This window comes from Schistocerca nitens, chromosome 6 (assembly GCF_023898315.1).
Source record: "Schistocerca nitens isolate TAMUIC-IGC-003100 chromosome 6, iqSchNite1.1, whole genome shotgun sequence".
Taxonomy (NCBI): domain Eukaryota; kingdom Metazoa; phylum Arthropoda; class Insecta; order Orthoptera; family Acrididae; genus Schistocerca; species Schistocerca nitens.
Window position 1 is genome coordinate 447,303,230 of NC_064619.1, and position 22,218 is coordinate 447,325,447.

At 38.3% G+C, this 22,218-nt stretch overlaps 1 protein-coding gene across 8 annotated transcripts in view; it reads left to right on the forward strand.

Annotated features, from left to right (window-relative positions):
• The window catches only part of LOC126262221 (uncharacterized), a 499,774-nt gene that overhangs the window by 428,239 nt on the left and 49,317 nt on the right, over positions 1-22,218 (forward strand). For 6 of the 8 annotated variants that reach the window (XM_049958664.1, XM_049958660.1, XM_049958662.1 and 3 more), the window contains one exon: positions 13,518-13,763. The exons of the other annotated variants lie outside the window; for them this stretch is intronic. In XM_049958664.1, the coding sequence (XP_049814621.1) occupies positions 13,518-13,763 (246 nt within the window). The remainder of the gene's footprint in view (positions 1-13,517; positions 13,764-22,218) is intronic. 8 annotated transcript variants of the gene reach the window in all.

Sequence of the window (22,218 nt, forward strand, 5' to 3'; positions counted from 1 at the left end):
TTTGTTTGTGTTACTCTTATATTCTTCTTTAAAAATGCTGTCCATCCCATTCAACTGCTCTTCCAAGTCCTTTGCTGTCTCTGACAGAATTAAAATGTCATTGGCAAACCTCAATGTTTTTATTTCTTTTCCCTGAACTTTAATTCCTATTCCAAATTTTTCTTTGGTTTCCTTTACTGCTTATTCAACATAAAGATTGAATAACATTGGGGATAAGCTGGTCTAAAAATGCTATAAACATAGGTTTGTCTTTCCTTGACCTCTCTTCTAAGATGAGTCATAGGGTCAGTATTGCCTCATGTGTTCCTGCGTTTCTCCGGAATATAAACTGATCTTCCCCAAGTTTGACTTCCACTGTTGTTCCATTCTTCTGTAAAGAATTCATGTTAGTATTTTGCAGCAGTGACACTGATAGTTCGCTAAGTTTCACACCTGTCAGCAACTGCGTTCTTTGGAATTGGAAGTACCATTCTTCTTGAAGTCTGATGGTATTTTGCGTGTCTCATACATCTTGCACACCAGATGGAAGAGTTTTGTCATGGCTGACTCCCCCAAGGTTATCAGTAATTCAGACAGAATATCACATACCCCAGGGCCTTGTTCTTACTTAGATTCTTCAGAGCTGTGTCAACTTCTTCTCGCAGTATCGTATCTCCCATCTCATCTTCATCTATGTCCGCATTCCTTTCTATAATGTTGCCGTTAGGTACATCTCCCTTGCATAGACCCTCTGTATACTCCTTCCACTTTTCAGCTTTCCCTTCTTTGCTTAAGACTGGCTTTCTGTCTGAGCTCTTGATATTCATACAGCTGTTTCTCTTCTCCCCAAAGGCCTCTCCAATTTTCCTGTAGGTTATATCTATCTTTCCCCTAGATAACTATGCTTCTAAATCCTTAAATTTGCCCTGTAGACATTCCTGCTTAGCCATTTTGCACTTCCTGTCAGTCTCATTTTTTAGACGTTTGTCTTCCCTTTTGCCTGTTTCATTTGCTTCATTTTTAAATTTGCTCCTTTCATCTGTTAAATTCAATATCTCCTGTGTTATCCAAGGATTTCTACTAGGCCTTGTCTGTTTACCTATTAGATCCACTGCTGCTTTTACTGTTTCATCTTTCAAAGTTACCCATTCGTCTTCTACTGTATTCCTTTCCCCTGTTCTAGTCATCTGTTGCCTAAAGCTTCCTCTGAAACTCTCAACAGCCTCTGGTTCTTTCAGCTTATCCTTGTTCTATGCCCCCAGTTTACTACATTTTTGCAGTTTTATCAGTTTTGATCTACAGTTCATAACCAATAAATTGTGGTCAGAGTCCAGATCTGCCCCTGGAAATGTCTTCAAATTTATAATCTAGTTCCTAAATCTTTGCCTAACAATTAGATAATCAGTCTTGAAACCTTCTGTTGTCTCCAGGTCCCTTCCTCATACACAACCTCCTTTTATGATTTTTAAATGAAGTGTTGATTATTAAATTATGCTTCATGCAAAATTCTACCAGGTAGCTTCCTCTTTCATTATTGTCTCCCAGTCCAAATTTACCTACTATTTTTCCTTTCTCTCTCTTCCTTTTCCTACTATTGAATTCCACTCCCCCATTGCAATTAAATTTTCGTCTCCTTTAACTATCTGAATAATTTCTTTCAGCTTAGCATACATTTCTTCAATTTCATCATCATCCTCGGAGCTAATTGGCATATAAACCTAAACTGCTATGATAGACACGAGCTTTGTGTTTGTCTTGGCTATGATAATACATTTATGACGATGTTCATAGTAACTTACCTGTATTCTTCTTGTCTTTTCATTATTAAACCCACTCCTGCCTAACCCCCCCCCCCCCTCTTTTTTTTACTTTTCATTTATAACCCTGTGTTCAATTGACCAGAAGTTCTGTTCCATCTGCCACTGAACTTCACCAATTTCCGCTATATTTAACTTCAACCTTCTGTTTCCCTTTTTAAATTTTGTAACCTCCCTTCCCGATTAAGGGATCTAACATCCCACACTCTGATTTGTAGAATGTCAGTTTCGTTTCTCCTGATGATATCATCCCGAGTATAGATAGATGCTATAGATTACATGTATGATTATTTAGACTATAATCCAGTTGTGATGGACAATCAGTTACACCTCAGAAGAAGCAGCTTACACACTACTACAAAAAGGTGGAGTCTAATAAAATTGAAAGGGAACATAAAAGCCTTGGATTTGTTCTAAATGATGGCAGTTGAACCTGTACACAAATGTGTGGATGGAACTGTTACATCAGAAAGATGGAAAAATGTTTAAAAGGGGAGTGCCCAGGATATCAGAAAGCTACCTCAGCTAGGATGATTAGGTATCGGATAAAGCATCACTATTGAAAAGTATCATCAACACAATGGCCAAAAGAAGAAAATCCAAATTCGAGGTGTGCTTTTTAAAGTAAGTACCATTTTGAAATAAAAATAAAACAAATAGACTTCTCTTGCCATTGGTTTCGGTGCAGTGATACCAGCGGTTCACATCAGATCACCGAAGTTAAGTGCTGTCAGTCTGAGCTAGCACTTGGATGGGTGATCATCCAGTCTGCTGAGTGCTGTTGGCAAGTGGGGTGCCCTCAGCCCTTGTGAGGCAAATTGAGGAGCTACTTGATTGAGAAGTAGTGGCTCCAGTCTCATAAACTGACATACGGCTGGGAGACCAGTGTGCTGACCACATGCCTCTCCATATCTGCATCCAGTGAAGCCTGTGGGCTGAGGATGACACAGCGGCTGGTTGGTACCATTGGGCCTTCATGGCCTGTTTGGATGCAGTTTAGTTTTTAGACTTTTCTTAGCAATTTTAGTTTTACATGAAAGCCTGTACTTTTATCCACATTTCTACATAATTCCCACCAACATTAAGCACTTATCGTATCGTAAAACCAGAATCACAATTTCATTGTCTCATAACATACATGTTAAGTAACTGATTTAGTATACAGGAGACTCGTCAAGCTTATAATATATATTTCTATGCTGTCCAAATGGTCAGATCATCATTAAAAAATTCATCAATAGTTTAATAGCATTTTTGTACCAGAGTGCTATATAATTTTCTTTTTACTGAATCAGTTTGTCTTTCGAAAACTTGTCTTTTTTAATATATTGTATGTTTTCATCCCCATATATTGTGGGGTGTATGTGAAAAGATGGAGCCTATGTGTAGCAAGCATGAAACTTCCTTTGTTTATAGTTTCATATATTTGCCAGAAGTTATTTGGAGCAAATAATTCTGCATTATTATTTGTGAAAAGAATTATTTCATTTAAATACAGTGAAGGAACACTTAAAGCATGTTTAGGTCTCTCATTACTTGCCGACAAGATTCTCTTGGCTTTGCATTACACATGTTCCTTATAACTTTTTTCTTTAAAGTTAATATCCTTGTCAAATTGCTAGCATTTCCCCAAGAGACAATGCCATATCTCACTATTGCCTCGAAGTAGCTATGATACACTACCTTTTTCATGTCTGTGGCAGTGACATTGGCTAAGGTTGAGATAGCAAGTGTCAGGTTGATCAGTTTATTTTTTAAATAGTCTATATGTTAGAACCAAGACAGATTTCTGTCCAACTACATTCCTAGGAAGTTAACACATTCTGCTTTGTTAAGTTCCAGACTTCCATGGAATTTGAATGTATTGAACTGCGTAAGCTGTGTTTTTGAAATATTTAGTTTTAAGCCATTTATGTGGAACCACACATTCACATTTTCTAGAGTTTTTATGACATTTTTGGGAATTTCTTCTGCATTTTTATTTTTTAGCTTTGAATACCATCCTTTTAGAAATCTGCCAGCTGAGTATAACTTTCCATAATTTAAACATTCTGTAACCATTGCATAAAGCACACTTCTTGACTTAAGGAAACTTTTCTCATAATGTCAAAATCATAAAGTGTCTGTTCTCTCTCACTTTTTTGCCAACTTTCTGCACCAAATCACCAGTAATGACTGAAGGTCACTCACTCCATTCGTCGTCATGCCCATTTGTACAGCCATCTTTAAAAGCTCTCACCTTTTTCTGCTTTACACAACTGTTACAGACCATTTAAATTACCAAAAGTTATGCTCAGGTGATAGATTTCTATTAGGTTTTTATTTAAAACAAAATACAATGTGTTTCTTAATATTGGTGGGAATTATGGAAAAGTAGGTTAAAGGGCAGGCTTACATGTAAAAATAACATCGCTAAGAAAAAAATATACCTGTCTTTTTATTTCCAAAGGCTACTTACTTAAAAAAAGAAGTGCCTAATAGCAGGGGCTCAATTTGGATATAGGCAATATAATAATGCGACTATTAGAGAGACAAAGAAAGCTCAAATAGTGGGGTTACCACAACAAATGTCATGAGATGGACAAAAACATACAGTAAAAGGTAGCACAGATGGTTCACTCATACTGAGGTCTGAGTGACCTGCCCTTCCTTTTAATCTATCCCACCCTATCGTCGAAACTCCCCAAGGAAGGAACTAATAGTTGTGAAAACTAGGATAACTTGTATAGTTTTATCTGTTTGTATTGACAGTGCTAAAAATTTCACCACTTGGAGGGAAGCCGTGGCCAACAACCTTGTCTCATAATTGTATTGTTTTCCTTACAATGATTCTCTCTTCTTATACAGTGGGAATACCAAAAAATTTGAAACTAATTCGAAAGAAGAACTGAGCTTCTAGCAAGGTTATGGGATAGAGGGTCAGCGCCAGGTGGAAAAGCGATACGTAAAGTGAGGGAAGATGTATGTAGTAGAACTTTTTGATAGGAAAGATTTGAATGAAAACATTTTGGACAAATGTGAATGAGGTTGACAATGCGAGTTCGGTTCATCAATATTGAGGGAGGAATAAGGGGCTGTATTGTTGTGAAGCTCCAAGAATTGATTACATCCCTGGAGAATTGCTGAAATTCCGCAGAAAAAAAAAGCAGTAGACATGTTATTTGAGATGATAGACAATATGTAAATGATTGCATAAACATTCCATATTCCAAAGACTAGAAATACAAAGAAGTGTGAGCGGTTAAGAATACCGATCATTGTATCAGAAGCCTTAAAAATACTAACTAGGGTTACCTTCCATCTTGTAGAGCAGAAAGTAAAAGATAGTCTTCAAAATCAGCAATTTGTTTGAAAGGAACTGTGTATCACAAGAGACCATTATCACTTTCTCAATTAATTGCAGAGTAATCATTGAAGTTGAACACACCAATCCTGATCACCTTCATAAACATCGAGAAACATTTGATGACATTTACTGTATGAAATTTTTCAAAGAAATGAATAATACAGAGACAAAAGAATAAGCTCCAAAAGAATCAAATGCTTTCCCAAAGAAGTTTAAAATATTTAAGTGTGTTAGACAGCACTCAACTATTATTGAATCATACATATAAATCAGTGAATGAATTTTCAGACATCAGCAGCAATGAAATAATAATTCATGATGAGAGATGAATCAAATAATAATAGATGAATGTGGGATGAAGATTAACAGAAATGGGACAAACATTGTGAGGTGCACAAGAGGTGGGAAACAGAGCACAGTTGTGTACTTTGCAGGTGAGACTCTTTGGGTACAGCAGATGTTAAAGTTAAAATAGCTGGCAAAAGAATCACTTATCTGGAAAATCTGCTGATATCAAACAGTGTACCTTGACTACTATAAAATGATTTTTAAGGAGATATATTTAAAGTGTAGGTATGTATGGGGCAGAAACTAGGATTTGAGGCAGGCAGAAAAGAAAAGACTGAAAGCTTAGAGATGTGGCATTGGTGAATAATCTGTAAGACACCATGAGCTGAAAGAGTCTCAATCGAAGTAGTGCGGAGAACAACAGGAGAGAGAAGATGCCTTCTCAGAACCGTCACTGCATGGAGGAATATTGTGGTTAGCCACTTATTTTGCCATTCATCCCACTACACTACTCTGATCGAGGGAATGACGGAGGGAAGAAGATGGAGAGAGCTTACTGAGACAGAGTTAATGAAGGAAATTAAAGCTGGTGGAAGATAAGAGAGTATCAAGAAGGGTTGAAGTATGAGTAAATCTACTAACTTTAAGCTCAAGAAGAAAAGAAGAAGAATGGTTTGATCCTAGTGTGTGTTAAAAACCATAAGAAGCTGAGATTGTCTGTAGTAATATTATAGATCAATAATTGTGCCCAGTTTTAATGACTTCATTATCAATTTGATTAAGGCCCAATTTCTATTCTTTTTTAATTGTAGAACTTACTTTTTAAATATGAAACAAAATTGTAGAGCAACATTTTTATCAAGTAGGTATCTGTAGAACTACTGTTTGGTGGCTAATGGGTTGTTCATTGCCATTAACAATTCATAAAGGTCATCATTCATACATTCATACAGAAAGATGAAGACATAGTCTTAAATTTGAGGCGTAATATGCGAGAGTTCATTGCATTTCCCCTAAAGATTTTAGACTAAGAATGAGAGGGTCTGAACTGGGAAACATCTACATTTACAAAGGAATGTAAATAAATTTCATGACTATCAGGAAGTGGACACCTGCATAAGCAACCTTCATGTTGACTTCTTCTTCTTCTTCTTCTTCTTCTTCTTCGTCCTCAAGGCCTTGCACCAGTCTACACAGGAATGGCAGGTTATTTTTGCGTTGTTAGTAGTAGGGGGTGGCCGAATACCCTTCCTATCAGTCTGCATCTATCTACTGTTTTCATTTGCAAGTGTGAATGTCTGCAAATTGTGTAACTGAGGTGGGACATTTACCAGCCCAGGATTCACGCAGTCGCCTAAAAACCACATTCAGGCTGTCTGGCATACTGACCCTCGTTGTTAATCAGCCAATCGGATTCGATGCAGGATCAGCATGCCGTGTCCCAGAAGTGTAGGCACTCAAATGTGCTCACAAAACTGAGCGACAACCTCAGTGCCGACACTGTTGTTTTTAAATATGTATGTCTAGGAGGGTCAAATAAATTTGTTCCTGGATAGTTTCAGATCATGAATTAACTATCTATGAATATTTTTAAATTCTGAGTTGGAATGCCGAAGATTCAATTGTAATTGCACAGGAGTAATTTTGGAGAAGTGACCTGAATATTGTTACTGGCATAGGTCCAGATGTATGGAGCCTACATATATGAACTTATGTTCATTTGATGATTGACTCCCAAGGAAGATATCATCCAGGCTGAATAGCAGAGGCAGAATTGTTTGATTTACCTTTTTTCCATCAATTTCGTCGTCATCAAAAATAAGACCAATGACTTTGGAACCCCAAAGATCACACAAGTCTCTAATCGTCCAGATATCATGCACGCATTGTGGAATATTTGTACCAGGCAAGATGGCTCCCTACTCCCAAAGAACTTCATTTTGACCCTCGCATAAAACAGTGCCTGGTCTGAGGATGCATTATGGCAATGTAGCTGTCCTGAACCTTAGTGACAGTGCATAACCAATCACAAATCTCCATTTACCTGTTCTCTTCAAATACTTCATATTTAAATTTCACTTGAAATGAGTACAACATGTCTCTTTTCATGGCTTGATGAATGGAGCTTCAGCTGTGTCATTTTCACTGCCTGGCTTTCCACAGTTTTCCACAGGATTTTTCCATCATGGCTGATACACAGCTGTCATTTTCTGAGTCACTCACTGTATAGGGCTGGATGAGGAAAATGTCTAACCGAAGCAGAGAACAGTTTGACTATTGAAGTGATTCTTTGCCTTACCATTCTCTCTTTGTCAGTTTAGTTACAATATAATAAATATCTGCAGAGTACCATTACTATAACTCAACATCAGTATTACTTATTGATGATTTACAACAAAAATGTCTGATGTTTTGGATGTCTTAAGCCACAGCCATTTTTCAGATTGTTAGAACTAGGAGACGTATTTTTTGTGCAAAAAATAGTTAGAGCCTGTATTAAACATGAAAAGTGTCACTTTCTAATCACTGAGCATGTATCAGAGCAAAGTAAATAGAGACAAAATGCATTGAATTTTCAAGCATGTAAAACTGGTAGAGGACACAGACTGGTAGTAGTATTGGTAAGAGATCCTGTGCAGTGTGTGATGTGGAAGGAGGGAGGTAATGGAAGTTAGTTGTGGGTCCGTTCAGGGAAGGGGATAGTGAGTTATGTAACTTCAGTGGGATCTGCACTTGCAGTACATCCACTACAAATGAAGTTAATTCTCCTTTCTCATACTAATCTTCCTGCACAGTTCTTCCCTGTTTGAAAGTCTGTCTCAACATTTCTGCATTGTCTCCTTGTCACTTTTTTGCTTCTATATTTTTATTTGAGGGTGAGTCAACAATAAGTTGCAAAATAGGGTATGGGAATTAGCACCATGAGTCCCAACCTGATACAGCATTGGAAGTTCCTCCTGCTGTGTTCCCTCACTACACACTGTTGTGGATCAGTTGGTCAATTGCCACCCACACAGAAGTGTTTATTAAGTTAGAGTGCTTGTTTTTGTAAATTGTGTTGTGTCTGTTAGGTGATTTTTTTTTCCCTTGTGTCTCCTGGAAACATTTCCATTTTAGGAACATTTTATTATTAGAGTGGCCAGATATGGTGAGTAGGGAGTCTGAAATCATTGTCATGTTGTTTATGACAAATACTTCCTGACACTTCAGTGGTATCTGAAGGAAAGAACTCGAGGTGGTCTTCCCTCAACATGTTGAAAAAAGAAACCAATGTTATTCCAATTATTATTCCAATAACTTAGGGGAATATAGCTGGGTGACATTGTCGACAAGTGCCAATATTTTGACAGGAGCACATCCTGTCATTTTCAAGGCAAATGGCTGTGTGTGCTGTTGTCAAAATATCGGTGGTTCTCGATGACGTCACCCGGCTGCATTCCCCTAAGTTATTTGAACATTGTATATGCTGGGAGAAACTTGGGTCTCAGAAACCAACATTGTTGTCTTGTTAATTCTCACTTTTTGTGTCTTGAAGGTGTAGGTGTCTTTCACAGGATCAATTGTCCACCAATTTCTGGTTCATGTCTATGATAACAGTGTTTCATTGCATGTAAAGACTTTTGACAAAAACTTGATGATGATAGCACATTGTTCTCTCGTGTCTAGTACTGGTAAACCACCAATCACGTGAAACAGTGTTTATTAAAATGCGCACTCGAATATCATTGCCGCATGGATAACAGTTGGACTAATGAATCAAAGCTGAGAGCAGTAAAGACACATAGGAGGAAGAAATTTCACTATTCTGACAACATTTGATTCCTCCTCAATTTTTTTAAATTTTTATTGTGTTTATAGAAAGGCATTCTCATTAAACGTTACCTACCTCACTCTTATTTCCTAAACTTCATGTGATAGGAGTTCATCAGGTAAACGTGTTACAAATGAAAACACCATTTCTTAAAAAACAAGTAACATATTTTGCAACATATTTCCCTTTTAGCAATATACGTTATCCCCACGATCAGGGTAATTCTGTTAACCCTGCCAAAAAGCTGGAATTGCCCGTCTAATAGATATTTACCTGTCGTGACAATATTCTCCTCATTTGAGAATAATTTTTTTTAATCGTTGAGACAGTGTTTTGTTTGTGAGCACAAACAAATAGTAAAGAACCAGTTCAGGTAAATGCAGGGGTGGGTGATGGAGTGGTGGTAGAAATTCATAATGCAATTTATGTGGCTTTGTGGCGACAACACCAGATGAATGTACTCTCGTGTTGTTGGGGTGAAACAGCACTTTCTTCAGAATGAGATTTTCACTCTGCAGCAGTGTGTGTGCTGATATGAAACTTCCTGACAGATTAAAACTGTATGCCGGACCGAGACTCGAACTCAGGATCTTTGCCTTCCGCAGGCAAGTGCGCTAACATCGGAGCTACCGAAGCACGATTCGTGATCCATCTTCACAGCTCCAATTCTGCCAGTACCTCGTCTCCTATCTTCCAGACGTCACAGAGGCTCTTCTGCGAACCTTGCAAAACTAGCACACCTGGAAGAAAGGATATTGCGGAGACATGGCTTAGCTACAGCCTGGGGGTGTTTCCAAAATGAGATTTTCACTCCGCAGTGGAGTGTGCACTGATATGGAACTTCTTGACAGATTGAAACTGTGTGCCTTTCGCAGGCAAGTGCTCTACCAAGGTCCAGAGTTCGAGTCTTGGTCCAGCATACAGTTTTAATCTGTCAGGAAGTTTCAGCACATTCTTCTTTATCAAATAGGGTCCTTTCCCTTTCAGTTTCCTATTGAAGTGGTCCAATACCATGGTGTAGTATTGTTCAGTGACCATTTTCTTCTTTTTTCTAAGAAGTCTGAGGCACTTCACCACAGCGACAACTTGGGACAAAAAGTTCTTCACATTACATTTTAAATTGCTCCAAACTTAGCTTTGAAATGAAAAGGTACACCCACTTGTTATCTACTTCTACAGTCTTACCACCCACGAAGACTACAGTTTTATCGTTGCTAACTCATCCTGTACAATATTAATTGCCATTCCCTTTGACATGTCGATGGCCTCTGTCGCTTTACACACTTTCATTCAATGATCAGCGAGAATCGCTTCATGAACTTTTCTAGGGATTACCTCAGTAATCTCATCTGCTGGAGTTCTTAGAGGATCCCAGTCAAAAATGGATGTTTGAATTTGTTTGAAATAATTGAACCAGTATCATCTAGCTGCTGTTGTAAATGGGGATGAGTGAACCAAACAGCATCCACATTCACATTTATCATGTCACTTGTTGCCTCATAAAAAAGTGTCACTGAATGGTGCTGAAATTTTTCCACCTCAGCAAAAATTAAGTAGCACAATGTACTAAATTACTGTCAGGTCTAAACTAACCTATTAGTCCATCTCGGTACTGTTACTTTGCCATCCAACAGATAATGGTACACAGTGGAAAACAACCTTGTGATAGCAACAGCCGTGTCTTCAAACACAGGTTCTAATTGGACTGATCTTCTCTTGTCTATTAACAGTAGTTTCAAAGATCATGGATGTGCAAATAATATTCTACCACCTAATATGTGAAATCTAACAGCCACACCCTATGGACAAAACATTCATCGGATAGAAGATTGCTTTCAGTTTTCGATTAATGCACTGGTTTTAGCAGTTCATTGAGATTCAAACAGCAGCTTTACTTCACCAGTGAAGTGAAGTGAATGTGCAAAATTTGATGTTATGTAGTGTTGGTAGGGAACTTATAGCAGTAGGCTGGAGATAAATTAAACATCACAACATTTAACATATTTATTAAAGGGGGAAGTAGCAGAGCGCATTAACGTATCTCCCTATCTCCTCGTCATAAAGGGATATATGTTTGAGAAAGCTAGATTTTCCTTAGAAGTGTTGTTTTAGTTTGTAATGGATGTATTGGGTAGAACATTCCTTAACAATAATTAATGACCATTCTTTATGGAAATACATTCTGATCAGATCTCATGTTTTTTTGTTTTTCCTTCTTATTTAGCATCTTGAATTTCTGAAGTGAAGTGGGACTGTAAAACAAGTTCTTAAATGAAGAACACAACATTGTATCAAACACGTGAATAAATAAACAATTTTCAATACAAGATACAAATCTCATGCAGTGCTTGTTAATAAGCTCATTTGGTTTCGCATAGAGTACATGCTTGTGCAAACCTTTTACTTCATTGTCCCATGCTCAGTTGCCCAAGAATGTGATTGAAGTTGACAGCACTATAGATGCTGACTGTTGAATATTTTCTGTATTGTAGTCACCATATCTTCTATTCACCAGCAATCTGTACACAGATTCTCTTGATAAAATTTACCTTAGTCTTTTGTGGATGACTCTTACATACCAAAAATTCATAGTCATTGTACAGGTCTGTTGTTGTTCTGTTGCCGTCGTCATATATTTTTGTCACCTTTGAGAAATTATTCACTGGAATGTGCCTTAAGTGCAGACAAATTGATGGTATTGCATAGGATTTCCTGCTGTAGTAATGGATACTATGTTACTCGGGCTGCAGCCAAATCCTGAAATCACATTGACATGATATTTCAGTGTTCCGACTGGCTGCTACCTTAAGATGTAAAGGTGATCTGCTGAGATACCAGATCCACCACGTTTACAGACACTATATAAACCCCACAGTGCATGCATCGGAAGGAGTCAGTGTTCCCCTCTTAGCAAAGTGCACAAGCAGTACTAAAGAAGGTGAATATCATGGTGTGTGGCGGTTAGGTGCAGCACTGACAGCTTCTGGTGCATGTGCCGTAGTCTTTCTGTGGCCTAGATTTCCGCAATGGCTCTGGCCTCCCAGCAGTTCAGCTTCACATTCGAAGTTGTCAGGAACAATGAAATATTATGTTCATTTGATTTCAGTATCTGGCTGCTAAATTGAGGAACATAACTTTCAGAGCAAATAGCAGATATAGACATCTGATATACAGGGTGATTCTGTGATGTTAAAATCTTTCAGGGATGGTGAAGAAGGGCAAGTGTATAAATTTGAGGAAAGGGATCCTAGTCTGGAAATGGCCAAGCCAAAGGCATAGGCAAAAATCTATTAAGTTCCACCTAAGCATCATGCAGTGCTCAAACTAAGGGCCCCAACTACTGAACTGTGATGATGACATACAGAACCCCCGCTGAATACTTCTCCATACCCTCCGATAATTTCTCCTGTTGATGGACTAAAACAGTGCATGTAACTTGATGTCTAAGAGACCAAAAACCTTAAGTTGGTGGTAAAGAAATAAAAACACTTGTTCAAAAATGGCATCCCCCCCAGTGTCAATTCAGGCAGGGCAATGTAGCGCGAAGTTCTGTTGTACCTGTTCTAATATTCCCATTGCCATTTGAACAATGTCACAAACAGCAAGAATTCTTGCCAGTAGATCCTCTTCAGTATTGACAGGCATCTCGTACACAGAACTTTCCACGTGGTCTCGCAGGAATAAATCAAATGGAGTGAGGTCAGATGTCATGAATCTTCAGGCCAATGTCAGTAGCGATCCATCATTTTAGAACCACGTCTGTTGGTGAGTAATGTGGGAAATGTTCCAGAAACACTGGTACCGGAACGTGCATTCCAATGTCGAAGGTATCAGAAAGATTTCACTTTTAAGGTTTGACTATATCGTTTCTGGACCAGGGTCCCTTATCTCAAATTGATGCATTTATCCTTCTCCATCATCATTGTAACGTCATCACAGAATCAGCCTGTATATGCAAATAATAGTAGCACAGTTCGGTCATGTTTAAGGCATTGCATACACATAGTCAGTCGTCCATGCAGCTTGCATGTTATTGCATTCTTGTCAGCATAATAAATATTTCTCGGTGGAAGGAAACTGCAATGGTAGGTCCCCTTTTAATTAGTTGGCAAAGCTACAGGAACAGTGGTTCACACAACTTGAGAAGCACCCTACTCATTTGATAGGAAAATTAGAGAGCAGGTTTCCAGACAAAAGCCAGGGCCAAGGCCAAGTACGGCAGTCGGCAGAAAGCTCTCTACTCAAAGTTGTGCTTGATGACACATGTGCTCTGTAGGAGCTGCAACATCACCACCAGCACCGTCACCACACGGCAGGGTGCCGCGGCACGCCGACCCCCCCGCCTGGACCTCCAGAGTCATCGCTGCCCCCTCCACCAGCTACGCCCCCCGATCCTGGCCCTTGCAGCTCCGTCTTCAGGCTGCAGTTCCTGGGCTCCGTCGAGGTGCTCGAGGAAAGTGGGAGGAGACGCCGGCGACGCCTCAAGAAGCACATGGTTGAGGAGGCCGTAACACGTATTAAGGTGTCCATATGACCACTCCATCCCATGTCACACTGTACTGGCAGGAATTCCTAATGATAGCATTTTTTAAGCTATCAATTTGCGTATTTGAGATCTTCGAAATGCTCCGACTTGCACCTCAGGAAGTTTTGTTGTGAAATACGTGTTGAACAGTTATTGATCCACAATAGTGAATACGTGAAGTCCCAACATGTGAGCTTCCATTCTCTGAATACATTTTTGCCATATGAATCAGTCATTCTAATAACATTTCTGCCACACGAATTTCAAAGATGTCATACTTTGTGATATTGAACCTTACAACCTATCCATACATACCATAATATCACTAATCTATAGAAGGTTCCAGTAATTTCACAGAAGCAGTGAGATTCACTGCCTCTGATGTTCCAGATGTTTCTTGTCTTGCAACAGTAAACCCCTATTAAATCATTTTTATTCTGAAAATTGTATTCCAAAACTTGAGATGCATCATAATTGACATAAGTGGTTTGTGAAATTATATTGAAGAAAATTAATTACACAAACTAACACTATGCTACACTTGAAGTTCTCTCTTGCTATAATACCTTATCTAACTAATAATTACATATGGAAATTTCTTAAGATTCTGATAGTTCTGCATTAATGTATTGCATGAAATTTTAAATAAAAGAATGGAATTTTTTAAGAAGACATTATAGTTACCATTGACAAAAAAATTGTTTATTTTCACTATTGCAATAAAAAGTATTACTTGTCCGTGAAACCCAACCATGAGAAGTTAATAAAAAGGACTAAATGTTCATTTGTCTTTTCTTGTATACTTAAACTAGATTCAAGGAAATAAGTCCTTAACAAAGAACACTCTACTGCTTTTGCTGGAAAATGAACTGTTCCATTGCACTGATTCTCTGTAGTGCTTTTAATTTAACAGATTCAGATAAGTTGTCAGAACACTTCGTGTTGCAGCTACTGAGAAAAATGGTGATTGAGAGTTCAGAAAAGAAATCCGTTTCATAAGCATCAGAAGACTGAAAGGCTGCAGTATAAACACTATTAAAACTGTGCTTCATCTATTTATGTTGTACTGTGGGTGATACTTCTGTTGTATTCACTCGAGACATTGACTAACATAAAATGTTTCCCCAATTTCTTCTGAACATTTAGCTAACATGTGACCCATTAGAAATAAATTTAAATGTTTGCAGTGTTTAGAGAAAGTTCAATTCATAAATATCCTCAATGTAATGTTTTCTGTAGCCTAAATTTCTTGAAGTGTCGTTGAATTCAGAGGTAATTTTGAATTCAGGTAGTACAAGATATTGCTCAATAGTCCACCAACGAATCTGCTCATAAAACTGAACCTTAATTGTACTCTAAGGTAACTCATTTTAATCAGTGAAAACCTTTGTACTACTGCTCTTTTGTTCCTCATGACCATTTGCTGTAATTTATTTCCTGTATGGCATCAGCCACAGTGTTGTTTTGTTTGGTAATATGTAAGTGTTGTGCTTTACCCAGACTTATGTTCTTTTTTTCTCTCATTTTGCTGCCTGTGGCCCTGTAGGCATTGGTAAGTTTTAGTGTAATTTTTTTTTTTTTGTTATAGAAATTCCATGTAGTAATGAACATAATATTGAATCTATGAATGTGAAATTTAGTCTTGTAAGTTTCTCCGTAATAGAAAGGAAGATCACCAGCTTCTGCCCTGTTGTATGGAATTTTTTTTTTTCTCCCCCATCCCCACCTTGCTGCTTGTTACGAGACTGTTAGAATATGGAACATAATTCCTGTGGCGATTTTTGCTTAGTTTTTGTATTGTCACTTTGTATTGTCCTTTAAACATACTATTTGCTCCATAATGCTACCTAATAAACCGCAAAAAATTAGTAATGTAGGTTTGTTTTGTGTCCTATTAACATAGTCCCACAATATGGACTGTTAATCATGTAGTACTATAAGAAGGTATAAAAGTTGTAAAACAAAACAGTCATCTTTCCTAGGAAATCGTGCAGTCTCCTGAAAATGCTTAGCAATGAAAAACCAGAGGGCTGTGAAGTATGAATTGTTGAATGTCCACTGTTCATCAAATATGGCCCCTTCCAACTTTCATCTATGCCCACAGTTAAAGAAACTTACGGCAGGAGAAACTTACGGCCGAAAGTTTTAAGATGTGAATGCAGTCTTTCTCCAGAGGTGGAATGAACCTTTGGGTAAATGTTAAACGAAGTCCATTTTTGACCTGCAGAACTATCATCAAGAAGCCAAAAAATTTGTGCGCACCCACATAACGTAAGAGAGTAGTAATGATTTCAAATATTAAGGTCACATATAATACAAATAATACTTATAGTTACTGATGCTCAGACTGTCGTAGGCGGTCACAATAGTCAACTTCAGAGCATTTTGTAGCTGTAAGCACTTAGTTTAAAAGGGAGTTAATTTTGTTGACCTTAAGACTCGGCCACCAAATAAATTGAAAGATCACAAGTTCTGTTGTATTCAAATGAATTTCTTCTGATATTTGAAAAGTTGTACAGTATTGTGCATCGATAAGCACTTAGTTTAAAGGTAGTCCTCCCTTGGCCATTCATCTAATTTGTGACCTTAAAAATCAGCTCCTGAAATGAACTGACAGACCTCACGTTTATTGGTCTGTCAAACAATGGAAAATCTAGGATGGAATATAGAAGTCTTTTTTTTTTTGTTGTTCCTATCTGTGACTCGGTATCTCTGCTGTATGGTGAGTAACATTGTTTATTGTTCTGTCATTGAAAAGTTATGCTAGACTAGGACTCAAACCCATATTCAAAGCCCTACAGATTCAAATTTTCTATCGACGCAACATATTCATTACATTGAAAGTTTGATGTATCTGAACAATCTGAACTCCTTGCTCTTAATGTCATGGCATCTTCATTGATTTAATGCCTGTTGATCCATTCATATAATTTCAGTACATTTGTAGGTATTTTATCCTTGATTTTATCTAGTTATTATGGCCTGTTTTATTGGCATTTTATGGTTGATCTTCTATGAATCCAAGATGTCAGTGTTACATTCTAAGTTTTTTATGACACCTTTGTTTTAAATTGTGCTGATATTTTTAATAGATTTTTCACCACCCTCACCTATCTTTATTTCATGCAAGGGTGCTGATGACCTTGCCATTTGATGCCCTAAAACACTAATCATCATCATCCATCATTATCATCCGGCCAGTGCTTTTAATTCATTTTGTATGTCTGCAGATGACACCTGAGCAGATAAGATAGGGATGAGAGCTAAAGCTCCTTTTATGTTCACATTGAGTGTCCCTCTAAGTACTCAACCCATACGCTCAATACAGAAAGTAATCCAGAAACCATTTAATTTCTGTAGTTAGGAAGGGAAGGGTTGGTCATTCTTTTAAGTAAAGTTTTTTTTTTTTTTTTTTTTTTTTTTTGAAGGGGGTGGGGGGGTCAGGTGCAGAGTAGTGGGTAACAAAAGCCAATGTTACTGGGGAGCACATTAAGCTACCTGCTTACATCACATCATCTAATTGTTTAGGCAGCATTTTGCTTGTCAATGGAGTGAAAGTTACTGGAAATGTGAGGGAATACATCCCAGAATTACTGGGAGACAGAATGGCTGGGCAGTAATTCCCTTCACAAGGTGAAATTCAAAGAACTGCCAATAGAAACATTTAAAAGTAGAAAAAGACTACACCAATCTTTCAAAATCATTAGTTCCTTCTCCAGGTAGTATATAGCAGTGGGATGAGGAATGTTGAAAAGGAGAGGCAGGTCCCTGGGACACCAGGATGAGGAGGGAAACTCCCTCCCCCAATTCCTGTTGTGAAGATGAAGGGAGATAAATGAAGGGCGAGACAGGGACTAGGAGATCAAAGATAGTACTACCTGACTCATCTTGCACAGTATACAGTGCTACTGGTATTGGTACTGGATGTCAGTCACCTATTACCCCCCTTATTTAAATTTAAGTGTTGACAGTACTTCCAGTTTCACATCCTAAGGGTAAGTACTAGCCAGCCATTCTACCCCTTTGTAACTTTATAGTTTTCTGAGGTAAATTCTCCTCTTGATACAGAGAATCTTATGTACAGTGAAATATTCTACCTCTCCCGTCAACCTTAATTAAAATAAATCCTTCTATTTAGCTCACATCTTTGAGTCATAAGTCTTTTTACTGGCTTGGTGCAGCCTGCCACTAATTCCTCTCCTGTGCCAACCTCTTCATCTCAGAATAGCACTTGCAACCTACATCCTCAATTATTTGCCGAATGTATTCCAATCTCTGTCTTCCTTTACAGTTTTTTTCTCACTACAGCTCTCTCTAGTACCATGGAAGTCATTCCCTGATGTCTTAACAAATGTCCTATCATCCTGTCTCTGTTCCTTGTCAGTGTTTTCCACATATTGCTTTCCTCTCCGCTTCTGCACAGGGTCTCCTCATTCCTTACCTTATCAGTCCACCTAATTTTAAACATTCATCTGTAGCACCACATCTCAAATGGTTTGATTTCCTTCTGTCCCACTTTTCCCACAGACCAATTTTTCACTACTATGCAATGTTGTGCTCCAAATGTACATTCTCGGAAATTTCTTCCTCAAATTTACCGAGCGAGGTGGCGCAGTGGTTAGCACACTGGACTCGCATTCGGGAGGACGACGGTTCAATCCCTTCTCAGCCATCCTGATTTAGGTTTTCCGTGATTTCCCTAAATTGCTTCAGGCAAATGCCGGGGTGGTTCCTTTGAAAGGGCATGGCCGATTTCCTTCCCCATCCTTCCCTCACTCGAGCTTGCGCTCCGTCTCTAATGACCTCATTGTCGACAGGACATTAAACACTAATCTCCTCCTCTTCCTCAAATATTTGATACTACTAGATTCTCTTGGCCAGGAATGCCCTTTTTTGCCAGTACTAGTGTGCTTTTGATGCCCTCCTTGCTCTGTCTGTCATTGGTTATTTTGCTGCCTAGGTAGCAGAATTCCTTAACTTCACTTTCTTCGTGATCATTAGTCGTAATGTTAAGTTTCTCGCTGCTCTTATTTTGGCTTCTTCGCATTAGTTTTGTCTTTATTTGATTTACTACTCTTAATCCATATTCTTTATTCATTAGACTGTTCATTCTATTCAGCATATCATATAATTCACCTTCACTTTCACTCAGGATAGCAATGTCGTCAGAGAATTCTGTAATATTGATATCCTTTCACCTTGAATTGTAATTCCACTCCTGAATTTTCCTTTTATTTCCACTACACTCCTGCAGTATACAGATTGAACAGTAGGGGCAAAAGACTGCATTCCTGTTTTACACTCTTTTTAAACTGAAAACTTCGTTCTTGGTGTTCCACTCTTATTATTCCATCTTGGCTCTTGCATGTTTTGTATATTTCCTGTCTCTCCCTATAGCTTTTCCATTCTTCTGTAAATTATTCTTGTTTGGAACTTGGATGCATGAGATGTTAAGGTGATTCTGTGATAATTCTCGCACTCGTCAACTCTTGCAGTCTTTGGGATTGTGTGGATTTCCGGAATTCAGCTGATGTATCGCAAGATTCACACATTATACACACCAATGTGAATGAACGTTTTGTTGCCATTTCCTCCAATGATTTTAGAAATTCTGGCAGATGTTATTTATCTATTACTTCTGCGTTACTTGATCTTACGCCCTCCAAAGCACTCTCAGTTTCTGGTTGTAGTACTGGATCCCCATCTCTTTTGAATCGACTCCAGTTTCTTTTACCACATCAGACAAATCTTCTGCCTCATAGAGGCCTTCAATATACTCTTTCCACGTATCTACTCTCTCTTCTGCATTTAACAGGGGAATTTCCATTGCACTCTTAATGTTACCACCCTTACCTTTAATTTCACTGACTATTATTTTGACTTTCCTGTATGCTGAGCCAGTCTTTCTCACAATGATTTCTTCTTTGATGTCTTCACATTTTTCATGCAGCCCTTTTGTTGTAGCTGCCTGCTCTTCCTATTTATTTCATTCCTTAGTGACTTGTTTCTTTATTCCTGAATTTCCTCAAACATTTTTGTACTTCCTTCTTTCATCAACCAACTGAAGTATATCTTCTGTTACCCATGGTTTTTTCGCAATTACCTTCTTCGTACATATGTTTTTCTTTCCAACATCTGTGATTGCCTTTTTTAAAGGTGTCCATTTCTCTTCAACTGTACTGCCTGCTGAGCTACTCCTTATTGCTGTATCTATAGCCTTAGAGAACTTACAGCATATCTCATCATTCCTTAGTACTTCTGTATCTCACTTCTTCCTGAATAATCTCTTAAATTTTAGCCTACTCCTCACCACTACTGCATTGTGATCTGAATCTATATCTGCTCCTGGATACGCCTTGCAATCCTGTATCCAATTTCAGAATCTCTGCCCAGCCATGATGTAATCTAACTGAAATCTTCCCATATCTCCCAGCCATTTCCAAATATTCCTTCTCCTCTTGTGAAATTTGAACAGAGTATTCACTATTACTACCTGAAATTTATTGCAGAACTCAGTCTTTCTCCCTTCTCATTTCTTTTCCCAAGCCCAAATTCTCCTGTAAATCTTTCTTCTACATATTCCCGTAAAACTGCATTCCAGTCCCCCATGACTATTAGATTTTCATCTCCCTTTGCATACTGTGTTACTCTTTCAATATCCTCTTATAATTTCTCTCTCTCTCTTCATCTTCAGCTCACAACATCAGCATTTATACCTGAACTATCATTGTCAATTTTGGTTTGCTGTTGATTCTGATGGGAAGAACCCTACCACTGAACTGTTCACGGTAACTCTTTCTCTGCCCTAAGTTCCTAGTAATAATGAATCCTATTCTCGTTACACCATTTTCTGCTGCTGTTGATATTACCCTATACTCATCGGGCCAGAAATCCTTGCCTCCTTTCTGTTTCACTTCACTGACACCTACTATTTCGATACTGAGCCTTTGTGTTATCCTTTTCAAATTTTCTAACTTACCTACCATGCTCAAGCTTCCCACACCCAGACCTGTAGATTATTATCCTTTTGTTAGTCATTCAATCTTTTTCCCATTGCCACCTCCCCTTTGGCAGTCCCCTGCTGGAGATCCAAATGGGGGCTATTCCAGAATCTTTTTACCTGTGGAGAGATCATCATGACTCTTTTGCAGTTACAGGCCACATGGCCTGTGGATACATATTGGATGTTCTTAATGCATTGGTTCCCATTGCCTTCTGCATCCTTATGCTGTTGATCATTGGTGATTCTTCTGCCTTTAGGGGCAATCCCAACCCAAGGACAAGAGTGTTATCTGAACCTCTGTCTACTCCTTCACCATCTTTGACAAGGCCGTAGGCACATAAAACATTAATTTCTTTCTAAAGCACAGATTGTACCAAAAGATAGATGAACATAACACCTTTTGGTCATTGTATATATTATGCTATCAGACCAAGACACTGCTCTATTAGATTGTGCTTTTGTTAAAATATGCCTATTTCGGCCTGCTTGTCATCTTCATGTTATCTCCAGAAAGTATAAAATTTGGCAAAATATTTCAAATTTTGAAGTAGATAATTTAGCATATTGTAGAATTATTGTTTGCTGCATACAACAGGTGGTCTTGAAATGTATATGAAATAGACGACTGAGAGATAGTTGCTGTCACTTAACTGTTGTTGTTGTGGTCTTCAGTCCTGAGACTGGTTTGGTGCAGCTCTCCATGCTACTCTATCCTGTGCAAGCTTCTTCATCTCCCAGTACCTACTGCAACCTACATACTTCTGAATCTGCTTGGTGTATTCATCTCTTGGTCTCCCTCTACAATTTTTACCTTCCACGCTGCCCTCAATGCTAAATTTGTGATCCCTTGATGCCTCAGAACATGTCCTACCAACCGATCCCTTCTTCTAGTCAAGTTGTGCCACAAACTTCTCTTCTCCCCAATCCTATTCAACACCTCCTCATTAGTTATGTGATCTACCCATCTAATCATCAGCATCCTTCCGTAGCACCACATTTCGAAAGCTTCTATTCTCTTCTTGTCTAAACTATTTATCGTCCATGTTTCACTTCCATACATGGCTACACTCCATACAAATACTTTCAGAAACGCTTTCCTTCCCATTGCCAGTCTACATTTTATATCCTCTCTACTTCGACCATCATCAGTTATTTTGCTCCCCAAATAGCAAAACTCCGTTACTACTTTAAGTGTCTCATTTCCTAATCTAATTCCCTCAGCATCACCCGACTTAATTCGACTACATTCCATTATCCTCGTTTTGCTTTTGTTGATGTTCATCTTATATCCTCCTTTAAAGACACTATCCATTCCGTTCAACTGCTCTTCCAAGTCCTTTGCTGTCTCTGATAGAATTACAATGTCATCGGCGAACCTCAACATTTTTACTTCTTCTCCATGGATTTTAATACCTAATCCGAATTTTTCTTTTGTTTCCTTCACTGCTT